At 41.9% G+C, this 21761-nt stretch overlaps 1 protein-coding gene across 2 annotated transcripts in view; it reads right to left on the bottom strand.

The window, feature by feature from the left end:
• Rbks (ribokinase) overlaps positions 1-21761 on the bottom strand; it is an 85185-nt gene that overhangs the window by 47578 nt on the left and 15846 nt on the right. The window contains exons 1-4 of one of the 2 annotated variants that reach the window (XM_027424430.2): positions 13626-15319; positions 13037-13169; positions 5662-5725; positions 4506-4568 (exon numbers count right to left, since the gene is read on the bottom strand). In XM_027424430.2, the coding sequence (XP_027280231.1) occupies positions 4506-4568; positions 5662-5725; positions 13037-13169; positions 13626-13681 (316 nt within the window). In that variant the 5' untranslated portion in view covers positions 13682-15319. Of the gene's footprint in view, positions 1-4505; positions 4569-5661; positions 5726-13036; positions 13170-13625; positions 15320-21761 lie in introns of those variants that run through there. The other variant, XM_027424429.2, reaches the window with a different exon arrangement.

The following is a 21761-nucleotide window of genomic DNA, read 5'->3' as shown; positions in this document are numbered from 1 at the left end:
GGCTCAAGAGCTCCTCCTGCCTCACCTTCCCTAGCATGTGGACTGTGAGTACATACTACCAGACCTGACTTACTATGAAAACTCAATTATTTTACATTTATTTATTTATTTTGTGAATGTGTGTGCATGCATGTGAGTACATGTATGCCATGGGCATGCGTGTGGGTGCATGTATATCATGGGATGCATGCGGACGTGATACGATTCGGCTCTTTCCTCCTACCATGTGGGTTTCAGGGAAGCAACTCATGTCTCCAGGGATCTGCATGTGGGGACGTCTCTCCAGCCTGACAATCACTTTGAACACAATCTTATTTTCCTTACTAATATTCTTATATACAAGGACTAATAGTTGAGAAATGATGTGCAACCTATGTTTCTTTTATGTGAAATGACTAATACATGCATATGGTAAAGACTGTGAATTCTATATGATGGGTACCATATAGACGACTATTGGTAGGAATAACCCTGTAGAATCCTCAAAACAAATGCTCTACTGTATATGAACAGGTCACATATGTGCCATGTTCTTCCCCAAAGTGACCCTGTTACTCCGGGTACACTTTTTATAACTAAAAACCAGAAAATATATGAGGTATGTAATCTCTAGCTTTATTTGGTCTGTACTACACAGGCTTTGATACACTCTCAGCATCTGAACCCATTCTCTATAACCCTTATAAGCACCCACACAGGAGGGGTGGTGATGCAGCTAAATGGTGTGTGTGTGTGTGTGTGTATGCACGAGTGTGCATGAGTATGTGGGGAGGGCAGAGGAAAAACAGACGTTGTTCTTCACCAGCTACCTTTTTAAAAAAGCATTTCCTTTTGAGACAGGGTCTTTTATTGGCCTGACATTTGTCAAGTAGACTAAGGCAGTGAGTCCAGGGGATCTTCCTGTTTCTGCTGAGGGCTGGGATTGCAAGTGTGTGCTCTCATGCCCAGCTGTTTTTTTTTTTTTTTTTTTAAAATTATTCTTCTTCAATATGGGTTCTGGGAATTGAACTCAGGTGTCTGGCACTGAGAAATGAACTCATAGAGGTGTGCAGTCCAGCATTAGAGGCACAATAGTACCTGTGGCTCTGACACTTGAAATATTGCTAGTTTGAACTGAGATGCACTTTGAGTAGAAAATACACAGTGGGCTTCAAATTTAGTGCAAAGGACAGGAAGTAACTATCTCACTATTGTTTATGTGTGTTGGGAGTATGTGTGTGCTAAAGCACACGTGTGGAAGTCAGGACAACAGTGGGAGTTGCCTTTCTCTTTCTACTCTTTCTACCACATGGGTCTAGGGAACCATCTCATGGAGGCAGGCTTGGCAGCAGACATCTTTGCCTGCTGAGCCATCTCTCTGGCCCCACTAATTTTGTAAAAACGCACTGAAAAGTTTTATTTTGAAAATAAATTCAACTACATGTTGAAATGATAATATTTTGAATAGATTTGGCCAACATATATATTGTCTAAATTAAATTTACCTGTTTCCCTTTTTCTTTTAAAAACATGGTGCCTGGACAGTTTAAAAACTGCTTGTGGCTTGTCTTTTATTTCCATTGGACAGAACAGCTCTAAAGGAATGGGTTGTAGCAGGCACTTTTTAGTGCTGCAGGCTGCTCGTGCAGATCTTGTATAGACATGACCTAAAATTACCTCTCCACACAGAACAAATCCTAGCCTATCGTCTTACCACATGTGTGTTTGTTGGCCATGAGGAAAACTTAATAAAGTGTGGATGGCTTTGCACAAACTCAATCTCAGTCCTGGAAAAATGCAATGAGCCCACTTGTGGAAAGAGTACATCTCTCCTTGCTTTTCCCTAGCAGTGACCTCATTCTCTCTGCTGGAGTCAACTGTAGTATAAGGTAATACACATTTCTAGACGGGCTTTTGTGGTTGAATGACAAGCCTAAGACCAAATTGTCCACAGACAAAGACACGTGGCTAGCTCAATCATGCCTTAAACTTAACTTGCCAAAATACCACTCATCACTTTGTCTGGCACTCTTTCCCCTTCTTTTGAAGAGGCTGATTGTTCCCTTTCTCTGTATTTACTACTATTTTTAGACAGTCTCACTCTGTAGCCTAGGCTGGCCTTGAGCTCCTTGTTATCCTCCTGTGTGAGCCTCTGAGCACTAGGATAACATTTGTGCTTCCATGTCCTGCACAATCTATACCCTAGGATATTACCTTACTATAAACCAGGCTTACCATAATATGCATTCAATATATAATGTTAAATTTTGCATTGAAAATGAAGATTTTGGTTCACAGATAATGGAGAAAAACTGAAGTCATTCCTAGAACACAACATGAGGTTTAAGATCACAAATGACCTGCTTTTGACAAAAAACATTATTGACAACATAGCTTAATGTAATAAATGCACTTTCTATAGTCAGAATGAAGACTTAATTAACCTAGTGTCTTTACTATTGCAACCTTAGAATTGCTGAAGTTGAGAATAAAATGCTGTATCACCGATGTAAAATGGTCATGGGGAAGTGTACTGTAAGGGGCTGGAGACGAGGCTCCAGTTGGTCAAGTGCTTGCCTAGCATGCACCAAGCCCAGGTTTGGTCCTTAGCACTGCATGAACTGGGCATGGTGGAACATGCCTGTGATCCCAGTAACTCAAAGATGTAGGCAAGAGGGTCAGAAGTTCAAGGCCATCCTGGAATTCATGACATCTAGTCTCAAAGCAAGCAAACAAAAAACAACCAACCAAACAAACAACCCCAAACAAATTGCCTGAAATCCCAGCACTCAGAAGGCTGGACAGGATGTCACTGAGTTCAAAGCTAGCCTAGGCTACAAATAACTCCTCTTGCAAAAGTATATATGTAGTCAATATATTAAGTGGAAAATTATTAACTATTATGTGGAGATACTGCATGAATGGTTCCTAAAATGAAAAACTTAACATGTTTCAAATTGCATGCTTTTTTGAGTAGCATGATCAAATCTCACACCATCTGATTCTGTCTCACTTGGGACTCAAGTCATCTCTTTGTCCAACATAACAAGTAGATACTGCCTGTGTATTCACTGCTACCAGATAGTCACTTAAATAGCCATCTTGATGATCTAATGGACTGTTTAGATACTGTGGTTCTTGTGTTCATTGTAATCTCTACTCAGTAGCCTAATGCTACAGCAGAATGCCCTGTTCACCTCACTTGATCTCATGTGGGCACCGTGTTATCTCACTTCATCACAAGAAAGCCGAGTGCAGTAAAATAAGATCTTTTGAGATAGATTATATCGATATAACATTTATTATACTATATTGTTACAAATATTCTATTTTATTATTACTATTGTAAATCTCTTACAGTCTCTAATTTATAAACTAAACATTAATCATAGGGATATACATACAAGAAAAAACACACACAAAGAGAGAGAACAGGAATATTGGCAAAGTATTAAAATGTATTCCTCTATGGCAGTGGTTCTCAACCTGTGAGTTGCAACCCCTTTGGGTTGCATATAAGATATTTATATTATAATTCATAACAGTAGCAAAATTATAGTTATGAAGTAGCAATGAAATAATTTTATGGTGGGGGGTCACCACAATATGAGGATCTGTATTAAAGGATCACAAATTAGGGAGGTTGAGAACCACTGCTCTATGGATAAGAAAGAAACACTGTATAAATCAAAAACCTTGTAACAGACCCCAATGCACTAGGTTCTATCCTACATGCCCTGGGGCTGCCTGGTCTTTCCAAATATTGACCTTAATTTAAAATAAAAAACTCAGTGCAGATATTTTTACACTTAGAACATTTGGTAGATTATGAAATCTCAACTTTAAAGTCATTCCTGTTTTTTTTTTTTGTTTGTTTGTTTTTTGCTTGTTTGAGGCAGGGTCTCACTTTGTAGCTCTGGCTGTCCTGGAACTCTCTATGTAGACCAGGCTGGACTCAAATTCACAGAGATCAACCATTATGTCAAGCTATAGTTACTGTTTTTAAAGATAAATGTTTTAACTATGGTAAAGCCATATAGTAAAGTTGTGTACACTGACTTTTGAGTTTGGATTAAAGAGCAGACAAATTGAGTACAAGGATAAGTTAGAAGTAATTACTTGCAGGCATTTGCTCAGTAAATAATCTATAAATATGATTCATCAAACTTTATTTTACATCTGTTTACATTTATTTACTTCGTGGAAATGGCAGGTAAGCACTTGACTGTTTTGAGACACACATGTCACTTCCGAGCTCCCTCGAAGGGTAAAGGGGACATGACAGGATATAGATCATATTTGGAGGCATCTTCATGCATATCAGATGGAGTCTTGTACACATGATCAAGGTGGGGAATATGATTTAAGGGAAGTGTTTTTATATGGATTGGAAAAGTCACACCTTAGGTCATGGAGCAGTGGGCGTGGTACGAGGATGGCAGGACTAGGGTACAAGTGTTGCTTCCAGGCTAGTTCTGGAGATGAGCTGTCTGTTTCACAGTGACACTCGAATGGGAAGCACATACCTTCATCATCGACAATTATAGAAGCAGCTCCTGTTGCAGCAGCTCTGGTCTGATATGTAAATTCTACAAGAAAACCAAAATTACAATCACATAATACAGCCTGGCATGGATAATTTATTTCAACAATTTCAATGTGACACTAATTCTTGGAAACACTTTTTAACCTTCAACCATCTGGAATGAGTTAAAAAAATAAGTAATTAGTGCTAATTTATACCCATCACCTATACAATGAGGAAACCCGGCATCTTTACAGTTAGTGGAACCTTTGCATTAGCAACGACCCATCAAACTACCCACACTACTCCTTAAAATTATTCACAGTTGTATACATATGAATGTTTTAGAACAACATATTCCTTTTCTTCATTGTAAAAAAATATGACAGACTTGAGATAAAAAACAAAAGGTTAAATATCTAAAATGAACTTGTTTGATTTTCTTCATTTCCATAAGCTTTGTATTTCATCCCGAACTGTGATCTGGTATGGAAACAATCACCAGGCAGTCTCTGATAGCAGAGAGCCCTGAACTGGGGGCAGAAGACCTGTAGTCTATTCCTGGCCACAGCCCCGACTAGCTGGGTACTCTTGGAAAAAACCCAGAGCCTTCCTCACTGGTCTTTGATTTTCTTCTGTAGTTGTGCTTCAGCCTTGTTAGTTTCTGGGATGGCCTTCAGCTGTATCATTCAATGATTTCTCTTTAAACACCCTTTGTTTTTCCTTGTCACCTGCCTCATGGCCATTGAATGACGATCTGTAACCTCCTGTGACTTCATTCCCATCTGGAGGAAAGCAGCCCATAAGGCTTGTCTGGCCACTGGACAGGACCTAATCATCACGGTTGGCTTTCAGTTCTCCCCATAACAAGATCACAGAATAAAGCTATACATGATAAGCCAGGCTGCGGTGATGGCTCATGTCTGTGATCTTTGCACTCAGGAGGCTGAGGCAGGAGGATTGCCTGGAGTTTGAGGCTAGTTTAGGCTATATAGTGAATACCAGGTCAGCCAAGGCTATATAGAAAGACCCTTTCTCAAAAAAGTAAAATCAAACCAAAATAAAGTAAAATTCCTAAAGAAAATTATAACCAGGGGACTGGAGAGATGGCTCAGCAGTTAAGAAAGTTATAAACATTAAAAGAGATGAAAATTTACCTGTAGAAATGTGATTTTGTTTTAAGTTTTCTATGTAATCATTGCCAAAAGAATCTTTGCCAACCTGTACCGAAGAAATGATGAGGATTAGATCTTTTACATTTAGTAAAATGTTACAATGTAGATTTTAGAATATTTAGCATTTTAAAAGGGCATATCTGCATGGCACTTCATAAGCACTAATTAATTAATCTGAATGTAAGATGCTACACTTGACTTCAGCCCAAAGGATGTTCTGTTCTGTAACCTGTTTTACTCACATCTCACCCAACACATGAAACATGTATGTCTGTGTACCACCTGCGTGCCTGGTGCCCAAGAGGACCAGAAGGCTTCAGATCTATTGGGACAGGAGTCATAAATGGTTGCCACCTGCCCTGTGGGTGCTGGGAATTGAACTTGGGTCCCCTGAGAGAGTAGCCAGCACCCTTACTGCTGAGCAGCCCTCTGGCCCAGTATCAGTTTATTGAAGGCAAAACGACACAAGAGTTGCATACACGGCACAGGCAATGCTATGTTTTGTTGTTGGTTTTTCGAGAGAGGGTGTCTCTGTAGCTTTGGAGCCTGTTCTGTAACGTGCTTTGTAGACCAGGCTGGCCTCAAACTTACAAAGATCACAAATTCACAAAGATCTGCCTGTCTCTGCCTCCCGAAAGCTGGAATCAAAGGTGTGGGCCACCACCTCCTGCTAGTTTTTTGTAATCTGTCTTTTATAATTCTTCACCTTTAAACTTTGTATGCATTCATCATTTATTTATATTTCTGGACTTACTTTTACAAAGGTTAGGATCTCATGCTAATGTGGATGGGAAAAGCCCACAGGGCCTCATACTGCACAAAGAACTATAGGCAACTACGGAGAATGGGACAAATAGTCTTTCCCAGGGATGGTCAGCTTCAAAAACATACAAGGAACAGTATACAGATTGAGCAGGTCATATTTATGAATGTATAAATTTATACATACACATACAATGAGAAAGTCATGAATTTCAAAGAGAGCAAGGGGGATTATGGGCTATGTGATTATATTATAATCTCAACAAATGAAAGAAGTAGTTAAAATAAGCTTGAGATCTGCGAATGCCAGAGCATGTGAGCCCTCAGCAGGTGGAAGCCGGAGGAAGGACAAATTCAAGGACTTCCTGGGTTACCTACTGAGACCTACTTGTTCCCCCACCCCCAGTGTAACAAGAAGCATACACTTCCTAATCCTTTTTCTTTGTTTCTGGCTCAAACTGAAGTTATTAGAAATTGCTAAGAAGTCACAGTAGATCCTTAGAAGCGGGTTTTGTTTGTCTCCTGCAACTGAGGGCTAAATGAACATACCCTGAAAATCACAGTGAATCACGCAAATGGGCTCCTCACAAAGGAACTAGTTAGGAAACCCCGATGGGCCTAATAAAGACTATGACAAAGGATATCTGGGGGGCTCTGTTTCCCACTCAAGCTTGGTCCATCAAATTGACAAGAAAAATTTAAATGTAAGCGTCTTGGCCAGGAGGCAAATGGTGCATATGGGAGTCAGAGAACTTGGAGTCTTATTTCAGTGTTGCCATTATCAAGCTAATTAAAATTCTTTGCATTTTGCCTCAAATTGTTCCATCTGAGCCAGGCTGGAGGGGGGAACTGGTGTGAGTTCTCTCTGGCAGGCAGGAAACCAATGGTTCTACAACGCTGGCTGCACATGAACACACCCCAGGAAGGTTAGACATCCCGATAGCCTGGTCATACTCCCGTTAATCCACACCCTGCAGGTGGAGCTGCACCGGAAGGTGACTACTGTGTGTGGTTCAGGTGGAAGACCACTGGGCCTCGGGATTACAGGGCTGGGAGGGTATCGAAAAGCCCTGTGTGAGTCGAAGAGATGTAAATGAGAGTTGAAGATGAGATCAGTGGAGATCATGGAAAGCATGGCCTGCAGAATTTGTGTAGGTCACCAGGCTGGACTTGACACTGGGATGAAGATACACTACAGCAGCAGGGATTTCCCGGGCTTGTGTTTGCTGAACCTCCTCAGTTAGAAGCACTGCAGGTTTGTCCCCGCCCCCCCCCCTTTTTTTTTTTTTTGTCTTGTCTGTTTCTATCTTTCTAAAACTCACATTTGGCCAAAAATAATTTTAGTTTTGGAGTTGTGAGTGAAAAGTCATTCTTAACTTGACTGCATTAGAACACAGTGTCCATACACTGTGTTTATTTCCATGCCTTCACTTCTGAGAACTTAGGAGTCCATTCTTCTCTCCTCCACCTACTCAAACTGTACCTGTTTTTCAAGCACCAACTTATGTCTACCTTCCTTCTTTTGGCTCTCATTAATCTGCTCATTTCCAGAACTCCTACACAGCATTCCTGATCACTGCCATAATTCAATGCCATCTTACACTGTTTGCAACTCCGTATTTGTTCATTGGGGCTTCCTAAAACTTGCAGATGCTAGCTTGAAATATATTGGCCCTTCCCACGGCCCTGCACATGGCAGGGGTCTCATTAGAATAGCATCATCTCAGGTACTCTACAGTTGATTTTCTTGGACCTATCTTATTCCTGAAGGGATGTAACCACTAGCACAGGAGTATTCTGTTATGGCTGCAGATAAGGCTTTGCTTATAACAGGTCTCTTGTCTTGAGGACACTATTCCTGCAATTGCAAACAATCTGAGGCAGTCTATCTGCGCAGCCTGTTCCAGCTGCAAGCAGGCAGTCAAGTGCAGCTTCAACAAAGATTTAAGTCAGGGCAATTCACAGGACCCAATGATCTTGCATAGAAAGGGTCTTCTGGTTATGAAGGTGTTCTCATACACTGCTGTTCAATCTCTCTTACATGGAGCTCCCACTTATGGTTTTCCTTGTTTACACAAGGATTAACAATTTATAAAATACAAAAACAATGCAATAAAAGCAAAAAACAGTATCATAAGATACAAAGCCTCATTTATTACTGCTGTTAATTCCAGGGGCTGTAAAGATCTAGCATTAAGTTGTTATAAGTCATTCTGTTTACTTCTGGTTTCTGTAATGTCTAGACCAGGGACAAGCTGAGCATAGCCTGAGGAGTAGGCTTTTGGGTTGCACTGTGCCCTTTGTCACTGGACTTCCTGCCTGGTCTTTCTGCCGAGAACTAGATGCTATCTGTATTAGAAATGAGACAATTTTACATTTGTAGGAAGCAAAACCATACCATTTCTTCAGATCACCCTAGTGTGCTGGTTCCTGGCTTGGCCACTGGGGTCCACGTCTGCTTGTAGTTTCCTTACATCAACACAGAAAAGCAGCTCAGGCTCACACTGGGTCCCTGCACCTTGAGCTTTTTTAAAACATGGTTCTTGTTGTCAGTGTTTGATGTTTCTTCTTCCTCTTCCTTTGTGTGTATGCCTGTGTCTCTGTGTGTGGGTATGTGAGGGCACACACATGTATGGGTGATCATGTATGTATGTGTGCATATGAATGTGAAGGCCAGGGGTCAACTTCTGGTGCCATCCCTTTGGAACACTATCGATGTTGTTTGAGGCGATGTCTCTTACTGGCCTGAAAGTTTCCAGTTTGGCGAGGCTGGCTGGCTAGTGAGCCCCTTGGCTCCTTCTGTCTTGGCCTCTCCAGTGCTGGGATGTACACCAGAATGCCTGTTGTTTTTTGTTTTGTTTAAAGTCAACCTAGTTTCTATGCATTAGATTAGTTCTCCATGCTTGTCACACTGCACAGGGTCTCTGTGCACAGGCTAGGGCAGCTTCACACTTGGGCTGGTTCTTCTGCATTAGCCTCCATAGTGCTGGCTGGGATTGCAGGCATTCACCAGTATTTGATGCTTAGAAAGAACTTCTTCCCCTTAAACATTTGGCTTCAATGGAATAGAAGTGGAAGCAACATACACCCAGCAGGCATAGTCTATGACAGAGCTCCCAGCAGGCTCTTTGCCTTGGGATGAAGACTTCCACCATCTCCAAATTGTCACTGGACTCTCGCCTCAGCACATAACTTAGCTGGACACCAAATACTTGACTCTTTAGAGCTCAGAGAAGCTCACTACCTGGTTGTCGCTGTATAAATATGGATATAACTCTTGCTTAGTGTTTTTGTCACAACTATCTGAACAAAAAACTTTTCCTCCCTGGTCTTTCCTGTACCGCCAACCTTCTCAGCGCAGGCTGACATCAAGAGTGTTGCAGCACAGTGGTGTATAAGTTAGTGTCACATAGAGAATGACAGGGGCTCTCTACCAGTTTTTCTTTTGCTCCATCTGTTCATTTTTATCTTGATTAATGTAATGGTTTGGGTTTTGATTTGGAACTTGTCGTCTTTAAAAAACTGCTAGAAAACAAGTGTGCTAATTTGCCTAACAAACATATATACTGCCAGCTTCGTGTGCTGGTGCACACACCTGAAACCCCAGCCTTAGAGAGAGAAGGCAGAAGGAGTTATGGGTTTTCTATACTATAGAGCAAGTTCAAGGCCAGCATGGGCATACGAAACCCTGTCTCACACAACCAAAAAGAAAAAAAAAAAAAACAACACAATACTACACAATGGAAAACTATAATGATAATGGATAACTTTCACTATAAAAGTCTATTAATCTCAGCACTTGGGAGGCAGAAGCAGGTGGATCTCTGTGAGTTCCAGGATAACCTGGTCTACAGAGTGAGCGCCATGACATCCAGGGCTACACAGAGAAACATTGTTTTGAATTCCACCCCTCCACCTCTCTCCAAAAAAAAGAATTCTAAGAGGCACACACTTATAATGCCAGCAGTCAGGAGACTGAGGCAGGAGGATTAGGATTTGGAGGCTAATATGGGCTATAAAGAGAAACCCTTTATTAATCAATTATTTTTTAAAAAAAAGGCTTCATGCTAGGAGTGAAGTTCAAAGGCAGAGGCATTCTTGGCATTTGTAAGACTCTATTCCTTCCCCAACACCAAACAATAAAATTAAGTAAGTAAATAAATGAAACAAGAAGACTAAGAATTCCACACAGCTTTCTTAATTGAAGTATTTAAATAAATCCCCACCTTAGAGTCCCAAGACACAAAAGTAAGATAATCTTGGGATAGGATTTGCTTGAAACTGGTTTTCTTATGTTCCATTGTGTAAGAGCCTAAATTGTGCCGAGCAAACATGGGATGACTAAAAGAGCATGGAAGATGCGCTCAGGTGTGGGACGAACCATCGTACACAGACCAGAGTGAACCAGACAGCCCCTCTGCTTCAACGGCCCTCACAACTGGAGCGTAGCTCCCTGACTGCCCCTGTCACCTCTCCTCAGACAGTGTTCACTTCCCATGTTCAGTTCTACAACTCAAATATTTCTTGTTTGTTTTCCTATCTTTGCCTCAAGTTCCATAGACCTAAAATAAAACCAATCTCCAAATCTTAGCATAGGATGAGATCCAGGGCACATGCAATCTTGACATAAGTGGCCACATGAATAGTTCACATAAAGCTTCCGAGAGGGGGATGATATTCCATGTCTTTTACACTCCTAGGCCCATGGAACTCCCCTTGTCCCAGGATGGCCACTTTGGATGCCTAGCTTCCCATATCAATTCTATGTCCGGCTTTTTCCAGCCAGGAAATCATATGTTCTTCCCAGTTCTTGAGTCCCCCTTTGTGAGCAATCACTGGGTCATTGCCTAGATCTCATCTAATCAAGCATAGGATAAGTCGGGTGTCAAGGTTTTTTTTTTTTTTTTGTCAGCCCTCTCTCATAGTGTCATCATTTCTGGAATATAATTATTTCTTGATTATCTGTGTTACTGTTTTAATTCCATAGGGACAATCTTAGCAACAGAAGGTTCTTATTTGGAATTTTGTGCTTCCTGTGATGTTTCTGACCAGATAGCCATGAGAATGATATGTTGGTCATAAATCAGAAATAAAGCTGCAGTGCATTAGCAGATGAAGGGGTAATTGTATAGCTTACACATCACTTAAAGGCTCCCATGGAGAGGGGACTGTGGGATGCAAGTAGAAATGACATTTCTGCAGACAGTTTTGTAAGATCAAGAGACAGCTTTTTTAAGTTTTTTTTGTGTGCTTTTCTTATCATCTGCTGTGCAGATTTAAAACCTAACTTTCCCTGTCCTTAAACTCACATAATTCCACCTTCTTATAATAGCAATGTTACCACCTTCAATGACATGAAATGTATAAAATTTGAAACTTTTGACAGCCAAATATAATTATTTTCAAATTATTTCAGTAGGATTACTGAATGTTACATACCCTTTCTCTATATTGCTGAAAACAGAAGTATGCCAAGGTATTTGTTATGTGTGGTCATTAAACCTACATCTCAGTGCCATCATCCCACCACCATTACAATATGGCGGTAGGAGATGGCTTAGTGATGAGTGGCTATGTTTCTAAGATCTGTGCTGCTGCAGTGATGCCTGCTCAGAACAGAGTGACTCAGGCCATTTAGAAGGTGGACTGTAGAAATGCAGGGCATGGTTTAGCCCCTCTCCCGTTGCACACTCTGGTCATAAACTCACTGTATTCAGGGACTGCAGCATCAGGTCACTTGAGGACTGCTGCTTCCCAGAGGATTCACCGATATAAAGCATAAGAAAGACCAATCAATGGTATCTAGATTTTGTTTTGTAATTTTTTTATTAGTTCAAATTAGGAACAAGCTTGCTTCACATGTCAATCCCTTCTCCCTCTCCCTCCCTCCCCCCCAACCATCCCAGGTATTTAGATTTTTATAAACAAACTTTTGAAAGACTTAAAAACAGGTACTCAAACAAGAACATGTGTATGCAAGCATGGGCACGGGCTATTCTGAAACAGTCAGACAGTGGAAGCAGTCCAGGCGTCTCCGTGTACTCAGTGATGGGTAAGTGAGTGACGGAGTGACGGTACCATTTGACCATTACACAGGATGTAATGCTGATATGCTACAGAATGGAGAAACCTCAAAAACAATGAAGGAAGCCAGAAGCAAAAGTTATATTTTACACAATTATGTAAAGTATCCAGAATAGATAGGCTCATAGAGACTGAATGTGATTATAGTGGTCCCAGGTTTCCAGGTGGAGGAGGAAATGGCAAGAAATTGCTTAAATGGACAAGAGGTTTTCCTTTGGAATGATGATGTCTCGTAACAGGCTAGAAGTGGTAGTTGCAAAACATTGCAGATTACTAAGTATTATTGAACTTAATATTTTTTTTTTAACTTAATATTTCTTTAGACAGGGCCTCACTATGAGGCTCAGGCTGGCCCTGAACCTATAATTACTCTTCTGCTTCATGAGTAGCTGGTACCACAGACCTGCACCACTTTCCTCAGTGAAGCATTAACTGTACAATGGTAAAGGAGAACAGAAACAATGAGCTTGAACCAGTCCCACCTGGGGCCCATCCCCTGTTTCATACTTACCTTGCACACTATGGATGCCTTCGCTCCAAGCCGAGCAGCTTGGACACACTGGTTGGCACCTTTTCCTCCAAAACCAATGAAAAACTTATGTCCGTGGATAGTTTCTCCAGTTTTTGGCAAACGCGAAGTAAGACTATTATAATTTAAAGAGAAGAAAAACAAAGCATGTTAGTAACTGCAATCAGCGTACATGCCTTAGAAGCCTGGAAAGGTTATCCATGGGTTCTGATGACTCTTAGGGAGGTTGAGCTGCCAGGAAGGTGGCCTTTCCTTTCAATTGCATCACAACAGACAGCCCAACCATCTCTTCCAGAGAATGCCTCTCTTCTCTCCATAGCCACTGCTATAGCTGCACTGCAAATGACAGCTGGTGTCTGATTGCACTGAGATTATCCATGGGATGGTTCCCTGGCTCACACCACACCAGAGCTTTATTCCCAGTAGGGCTCAGCAGGCAGGGTGAAAGTAAAGTGTATGGGCTTCTCTGGCACTTTTAGCAGAAGGTATACCATGATTCCAGTCAATTATAGGACCTATGGAGGAGAGGGAAGCAGCAATTCCCTGTATTAAAACAATCCCACTTGTTTACCGAGGATGGGATGGGAGCAGACTTTGATTCTCCAGCCTGTGTACCATGTCTTTCATGCACTATGTCAAAAAAGAACACATACTTAAGACAATGGAGCCACAAGTGCTAAGTTTAGGCTTTAACTTTTATTATGGAACATATCAATGATAAAAACTAGACCTCTCTTATCCTATTCACTCATCACTCAGATTCAATTATTATCAGTTCCCAGCTGATCTTGTTTCTGTTTCCACTGACATCTCAAGAAGCTAAACATAATCTTCACCATAACCAAGAAGCTGAGCATGGTCTTCACCATAACCAAGAAGTCAAATATAGTCTTCACCATAACCAAGAAGCTAAACACAATCCCCCTCATAATGGTATGACTAATCGTGCGTGACAGTATTACCAGAGGCAAAAATGACATGACATTTGTTCCAGGTCAGTATTTTCATCACTTTAATGACAAGATTTGAGGACACAACATTTCTGAAGGATGGAAAGAAATGACTGACTTCCAAATGGTAGGAGTTCCAAACATAGGGATAAGTGAAATGAGGTTTGGTTGCCTGGTCAAAAGAAGGGGCCAAGAGTGGCAGATGGGACCAAAGAAATGAGTCAACTTTATATGGGGAAGAAAGGCCAAGTAAGCTCACCATGGAAAGTCAGCTGAGGATCTAGGCTGTTTTAGGTGATTATAGGTTTGTGTTATATCTGAAATGATCATATTATATTAGAATAGAGTGACAGAACAATGCCAATTCCTCCAGGCCACTAACAGCCTGTTTACAGTGGGATGACGTGAACTAATGCCAGAGTGCACAGTTGTTTCAAGAAAGACCAAGATAAACCTGTGAGCCTCTCGATGTGCTTCTAAAACCATCAATAAATCAGTCAAGACTATTCCATTCCCCAGCACTGAACTGTCAAATATGGTTGAGATTCAAGAGACTCACCAATAATTTGAAAACATCCCACTCCTCCTCTTTTCAAAGCTATTTTTATCTCAGATTCTACATACATTAATAGTACTGATGAAAAAATACATCTAAAAGGTTCACTTCTGAAAAAGGTACTCAATCAAGAGAAAAATGGTTTTAATGTAATGTTATTATCCTGTCATTTAATTTAGCAATGACAGTGATGATGAGATTTTGATTTGCATCAGAAATCTTAAACATTTTAGGGTTCTGTTATGAGCAGCAGTGGTGAGTAATCCATGTGACGGAGTAATGATGTGAATTCTTGGCTAATTGACTCTGCTACAAACAACTCTCGTAAAACCTTAAAAAGAAGAATATCTAACATGGCTAAAACAGGTCTAATGACTTCATTAGCAAGACTATAGTTTGGAGAAACTTAGGACTTCTGCTCTATTTATACTTAGATCTGGGTCATGGGACACTGCTTTGACACAAGGGTCCCTTTTATTCTCAGCTGTGGGAAATAATGAGACTTCTATTGCCAGGTTATTATGGGATGTGTATGTACAGAGGGGGAGGGGGATGAAACCATGGCAGTAGCATGTATGTGCACTTGATGTGGGAGCAGATGGCTAGATTTAGAGTCATTTCTTTAAAGAAAAATTCACCTTCATTTTCATATGTATCGATGTTGTTGCCTATATATATGTCTGTGCATTGTGTACATGCACTGCCTGTGAAGGCCAGAAAGGCGTCAGATCTCCTGGGTCTGGAGTTACAGACAGTTGTGTGCCGTCATGAGGGTGCTGGGAATTGAATCGTGGTCCTCTGGAAGAACAAGCAGTGCTCTTGACCATGAAAACATATCTCCAGCCCCCTTAGAGTCATTTTAAACAAACAATATTAACACAAGGCATAGATATTAGCAAGTGTGGAATTAATTCATCAGTCACTGAAACTCACGTCTTTGGCATTTTCCTGTTTTCTTTTTTTCTTTGTTCTTCATCTTCCCTATGCCATTAGCACTTTCTCTCTCTAGTTGTTAATGTTCAGGGACAGAGAACAGGTCTGTGTCTTCTTCACTGTACCAAAGTGTCTGCCATCTAACAGAAGGGTAAGAGGTACTCACTATGTCTCTTCTCTATGTCTCCTCTGTGTTGCATTCACTTTGCTTCTGAATTGGGAGTATGAAGGTGCTGATTATGGGATGGAAATGGAAAGTAGCAGCCATGGCTATACAACTACCTAACAACAATCCCAGGTGTTGCCTTATCTTGCCCACTATACTCCAAATTTTAGCAGGATTCTTTTCTTTCTCTTTCCCCACTCCTCCCCGCCTTCTCTTTGACACACTCTCACTTAGTCCAGGCTGGCTTTGAACTCATTCTGTGGTTGAGGCTGGCCTTAAACTTCTGGGCTTCTTGCCTCTATCTCCCAAGTGCTAGAATTATAGGCATATGCCTCCATGCCTGGCTTAGGACCTTCCTTCCTTCCTTCCTTCCTTCCTTCCTTCCTTCCTTCCTTCCTTCCTTCCTTCCTTCTCTCCCTCCCTCCCTCCCTCCTTTCTACCTCACCTTTTTAAAAGATTTATTTTTGTTTTTAAAATTTATATGTGTGTATGGGCTGATGCCCTCAGAGGCCAGAAGAGGTTGTCAGATCTGCCAGAGTTACAGGTGATTGGGAGCTGCCAGATGTGGGTGTCGGGACAGCCTCTGGCCCTCTGAAAGGGTGGCAAGCATTCTTAGCCTCTGGGCCACCTCTTCGGCCTCATAATTCCTCTTCTCTAAGCAAGAATTGCAACTATATAACACAGCATTGCTTACTCATTCATACATCAATTCAGTAAGTGTTGATTTAGTGTTTGTTCCCAGATGCACTTTCTATAGGGCAGTATCATTTTGCTGACGAGGGGATAAAATCCAGCCTGATACAGGTGGTGGATGAGCGATACGTTATGGATCAATGATCACACGATCTGATTCATCTTTTACAAAGGCTGGTGACAGCTCTGTGGGAGAGCACTTTCCTAGTATGCGTGAGGCCCTGGGTTCAATCCCTAGAACCTAAAAAAGAAAAAGATGTGTGCAGGCGTGCACTGCTAACGGCCTGGGAAATGAGTAGTTTTGCTCTTTGGCATTAGGTGATGGAGCATCGTATGAGACTATCATCACACACATGGTCCATGGTTGATAGCAAACAGCTACATGCAACATGTGATTGTGCCGGGCGTTGGTGGTGCACACCTTTAATACCAGCACTCAGCAGGCAGAAGAAGCAGGCGGATCTCTGTGAGTTAGAGGTCAGCCTGGTCTCCAGAGCAAGTGCCAGGATAGGCTCCAAAGCTATTCAGAGAAACCCTGTCTCAAAAAACCAAACCAAAACAACAACAAAAAAAACCCAAAAGCAACATGTGATGTTTATGTTGCATAGGAGAGGGCAACACCAGAAAATGAGCTTTTGGCAGGCACCCACAGAGAAGGGTGGGGAGCAAAAATTTCACGTTCTGATGGTTTCTGTTTTCGGTATGGGGTTGAGCTCAAGGCCTTACACGTACTAGGCAAGCGTTCTTCAAGATTCATACTCAGTCTGAGCTCACTATATACTCCAGGTAGCACTTGAATTCTCCTGCTTTCACCGCTCAAGTAGCTAGGCCTGTACTATCAGGCCTGGCCTTCATGTTTTATATTAGATACTTACGTACCTCAGTATGAAGGGACCAGCTGCTCCTTTTGGCAGCCATGACAGTAACGCGTGCTTGCCATGACCTTGTCCTAGTCACTAGAAGTCAGATGCCTGCCTCGTGGCAAGAAACCAATCAGAAGTTAGCTGGTGGTGCTATGCTTTATGGCTCTGGGTGTGCTTGGCTCTGGGTGTGCTTTATGGACAAGCGCACAGCAATGACTCGAAGAGTATAGCAACCACCCTGGGAGGGCCTATGGGCCATAACAACCAATTGGCCAATCAACACAGGGCAAGCCCTCCAAGCCTGGAGGCACACCAATCCTGAGCCTGTGAGTACCCCTAGACACTCCTCTTACGCTGCCCTACAAGATCTCTCTCTGCAGCCGTTTCGAGCTGTCTTTGCTAGCCATCCGCCATGGCGGGTGGGTGAAAGACCCGAGCTAACATAGGGTTAGCTCGTTAAACAACTATAATAAAGCCTCTTGCAGTTTGCAGCAAGCTCTTGAATCTGCCTGGTGATTGGGGTGACCTAGGTCCTGGGCTAAGACCCTGGAAGCCTGAGTTTCCGGGGGTCTAACAAGTATATACAGTAAGGCTATTACAGTATCATGGCATATCACTTGTCATTACTTCAGGTTCATTTGTCCTTCTGGGATTATTTCCTGGTTTTCTCTTCTCTGTCTCTCTGTCTCTCTCTCCTCTTTTGAGACAGGGTTTTTTCTGTGCAGCTTTGGAGACTCTCCTGGAACTCACTCTGTAGATCAGGCTGCCTCTGCTGGGATTAAAGGCGTGAGCCACCACTTTATTTTCTAGCTTCCTGTTCTTTGTGGGTAGCAACTGGCTTCTGGCAGATACTGACTAATGGCGCCTTGTGCAGTGCTGCATTATTTCCCTCCTGAGAGCTTTTCCATTTCCTTGCTGTGATCCTTCAGGAGGTCAGAGGACTATTTGTAGGAGTCAGTTCTTTCTTTCCATTATGTGGGTTCTTAGGATTGAATTCAGGGAGTCAGGGTTAGCAGCCAGCACCTTTCCCCATGAGTTATCCACCCACCATTATCTTTGATTGGGCTCTTTCTTCCCTGCTTTGACTCTCTTGGCCCTGCCCTTGCCTTCTCCTTTGAGGGGGACCCTGCAGGTATCCAGGCAGAGAAGCAAGCTGCAAAGAAGTGAGAATGCAAACTCAGTTCAGACTGACTTCATCAACCTGGATCAGACTTGGGGAGTCTGATGCCAAGAGGTTCATTGCCAGCATATTTAGAACACAGTACAATTTGGGAAAAGGTTTCCAGGCAACAATCATGCCAATCCAGGTGTACAATAAAGTTTAAGGCATGACTACTTAGAAACTTCTTACAAAGTACATGTAACCATAAGGGTGGGTTCTATTACTAAAAGGCCTAGAATTTAATGTGATCTCTGACTGAGATAGCATAAGGCCAGCAGGCCATAAAACACATGTGACATCCTCCTAAGGATAGGTTCTATTAACTGGGAGCTAAGGATAACAGTCTAGGGAGGGAAGATCTGGATAAACATTTTGGGTAAGGTCTGTGTCCATAGCACACGGTGGGTGAGGTCTGTCTCCACAGATTGCAAAAGGTCAACAGGTTGTCAGCAATATCCATTCCCAGCCTTCTGGACAGGAAACAGATAATTCCTCCTATGAGATGTCCCTGTGTGATTAACATTCTTGGTTCCCTAGTGATCTGTGGGTACAAGGACCTTTGTGCCCACCTTCCCCCATCATAGTGCTGAATAGAGTATGTGTGTTGTTTTTGTTTTGCTTTGTTGTTTTTGAGACAGGGTTTCTCTGTGTAGCTCTGGCTGTCCTGGAACTCACTCTGTAGACCAGGCTGGCCTGGAACTCACAGAGATCCACCTGCCTCTGCCGCCCAGGGGCTGGGATTAAAAGGGGTGTGCCACCACCACCTGACTGAGTGTGCATTCTTAAACCTTTGTCTTTTCTGCTCTTGTTTAATCCAGGGTGAGATTAGAGAGAACAGAGGAGAAACTGACTGTTACCAACAGAAGTATTCCTGAACCATAAATCCTACTTTACTCTGAATTAGGCTTCCTAACTTTTCTCCTCATTCATCAGGAAGTTATGCTCAAGTGAAGAAGTATCTGCACAGGGTGCCATCCCCTGGACACAGGATGTTTCCGGGGACTTTCCTTGTGAAAAAACAGCTGCTGGAAGCGACTTAGGGGAAGCTGGTATGATGGGAGGGGCCAGTCCACCACGGTAGGGAAGATTTGGTTGCAAGGTCAGGAAGCAGGGAAAGGGGGAACTGCAGCATACAGTTGGCTTTCTCCTTTTCTCTTTTTAGTCAGTCTAGGACTCCAGCCTATATTCAGGGCGGGTCTACTTCCTTCAGTTAATTAATCCTCCCTGGAGACACCCTCACAAATGCACCCAAAGGTGCACTAAACAAATGCCCTAGGTTTATCTTAACCAGGTCAAGTTGACAATGGAGATAACTGCCACAGAAGCATTATATGGCTCCCCCTTAATTACAACACAAGGCATAGCAAAATGCCAAAGACAGATAAATTAAAATGCTGGAATTGGGGGTGGTGGGAGTGTGGGAGGAGACCAGGAAAAGGAGAAACAAGGTTGCTATCATTTACAAGTTTAAATAGCATAAACTTTTGATTCAAGGAGAAAACCCAACAAACAAAACCACGCACAAGACATATTTTAACTGAGGACAAATTCATAGCTTGCAAAATGTTGCATTTTTGAACTGGACAGAAAGGAACATGGTACACTTGCGCACAGACAGCCCTGCAGTCGTCCCTGCCACGGGAAACAGCCTGGTTAGAGTATGGTATTTGAAGCAGGAGGCCTGACCCACTTACTGATTTCATTATCTTGACAGCTCTCCCCTCTTTGAACCAGCTTCTTCTCTTGCAAAACAGTTTAATAATACTTGTCAACTCCTGAAATGCCAGGGTTTTGTGCTCAGAGTGAATTCACTGACAGGTGTTACCAGAACAACTTATCAATTGCTTTGAACTTCTTGACAATGAAGTGGCTGTTACAGGTTCTCAAGAGATTGCTTCAACCACAGGAAGGGATGACCTGGTGATAGGGAGATGACAAGTCTTCCAACCAAGAAGTCACACTAATACCTGCTTCAGCAAAAATCAAGAAACACGTTGCCTTTTGGCTTTTGCATTGACCCATCCTTCTGGTTGCAAGCTTTTTGTCATATAATAAGGTACTACAATAAGAGACTGTATATTAGTTAATATCTAATTAAAATTCATACTAATTATTCCTACTGCCTGTATTTTTCAACCATTTCTGTTCTCCTCAGCATTTGTGTATGTCACATTTAAAAGGTTAAGTGTAATTTCAAAATCAAGTTGTCACTTGCAAAAACATGAGTGAACTTAGAGGGCATTATGTTAAGTGAAATAAGCCAGGAATAAGTGATAAATACCTCATGATCTCATTTATTTGTGCAACCTAAAAAAAGTTGAACTCATAGAAGTACAGTAGAAATGAAGTTACCAGAGGCCAGAGGGGCAAGGTGGGAAAGGGAGCTGATTACAAAGCCACACTGGATAGGAGGGATAACTGCCAGTATTCCATGTGTAATGTGGTGATGACAGTGAAAAGTAATATCCTGTATACTCTAAAATAGATGTTGAATATTTTGCATCATAAAATAACTGCAAAATGAACACATGTATTGAAATATTACACTTAATGCATACATATGTATGTTTGTTAATTTAACAATCAAATTAATAAAATTTATTTCTTTGTAAAAAGATCTTGTCTACTAAATAAAATTGTATTCTACCAGGCATGGTGGTATATGCCTTTAATCTCAACACTCAGAAGGCAGAGGCAGGTGGATCTCTGGGATCTTGAGACCAATATGGTCTACATAGTGAGTTCCAGGACAGCCAGGGCTACTCAGACATGCTCTCTCACTCCCACCCACCAAAAACAGCAAAAAAAAAAAAAAAAGCATTTTTTTCTGATCTAAACTTACAGACTTAAATAAATAAAATACCAATTGTGCTTTAAGTGGTTGACTGCTTTCAACAAGGGTCTGTCTAACCCTTGTCTTTTACAAACTAAGTTGTCATTTTGTCTTAAGATGTTTAGGTAGCCGGCTGGGTGGTGGTGGTGCATGCCTTTAATCCCAGCACTCTGGAGGCAGAGGCAGGCAGATCTCTGTGAGTTCGAGGCCAGCCTGATCTACAGAGCGAGTTCCAGGCTAGGCTCCAAAGTAATACAGAGAAACTGTCTCAAAAAAGCAAAAACAAAAACAAAAAGATGTAGGTAGCTACCCTCAAGTTCAGTAGATAGATGACTCCAGGCAGAGGTGGTCAGCCTTTTAGTGTCATGTTTTTGACCTCAATTTATTTATTTGGTTATATGTGAAAAAAGCTAGGTGCAGGAAGAAAATAAAGATGATGTCTTGGTTTGAGATTTTAATGCTGTGAAGAGACACCATGGCTATGGTGACTCTTTTTGAAAAAATATTGAGGGAGCTTGCTTACATTTCAGAGGTTCAGTCCCTTATCATTA

Source organism: Cricetulus griseus, chromosome 7, assembly GCF_003668045.3.
Source record: "Cricetulus griseus strain 17A/GY chromosome 7, alternate assembly CriGri-PICRH-1.0, whole genome shotgun sequence".
Taxonomy (NCBI): domain Eukaryota; kingdom Metazoa; phylum Chordata; class Mammalia; order Rodentia; family Cricetidae; genus Cricetulus; species Cricetulus griseus.
Note: the sequence above shows the minus strand (reverse complement) of the source record. Positions and strands in the feature narration are given on the sequence as shown.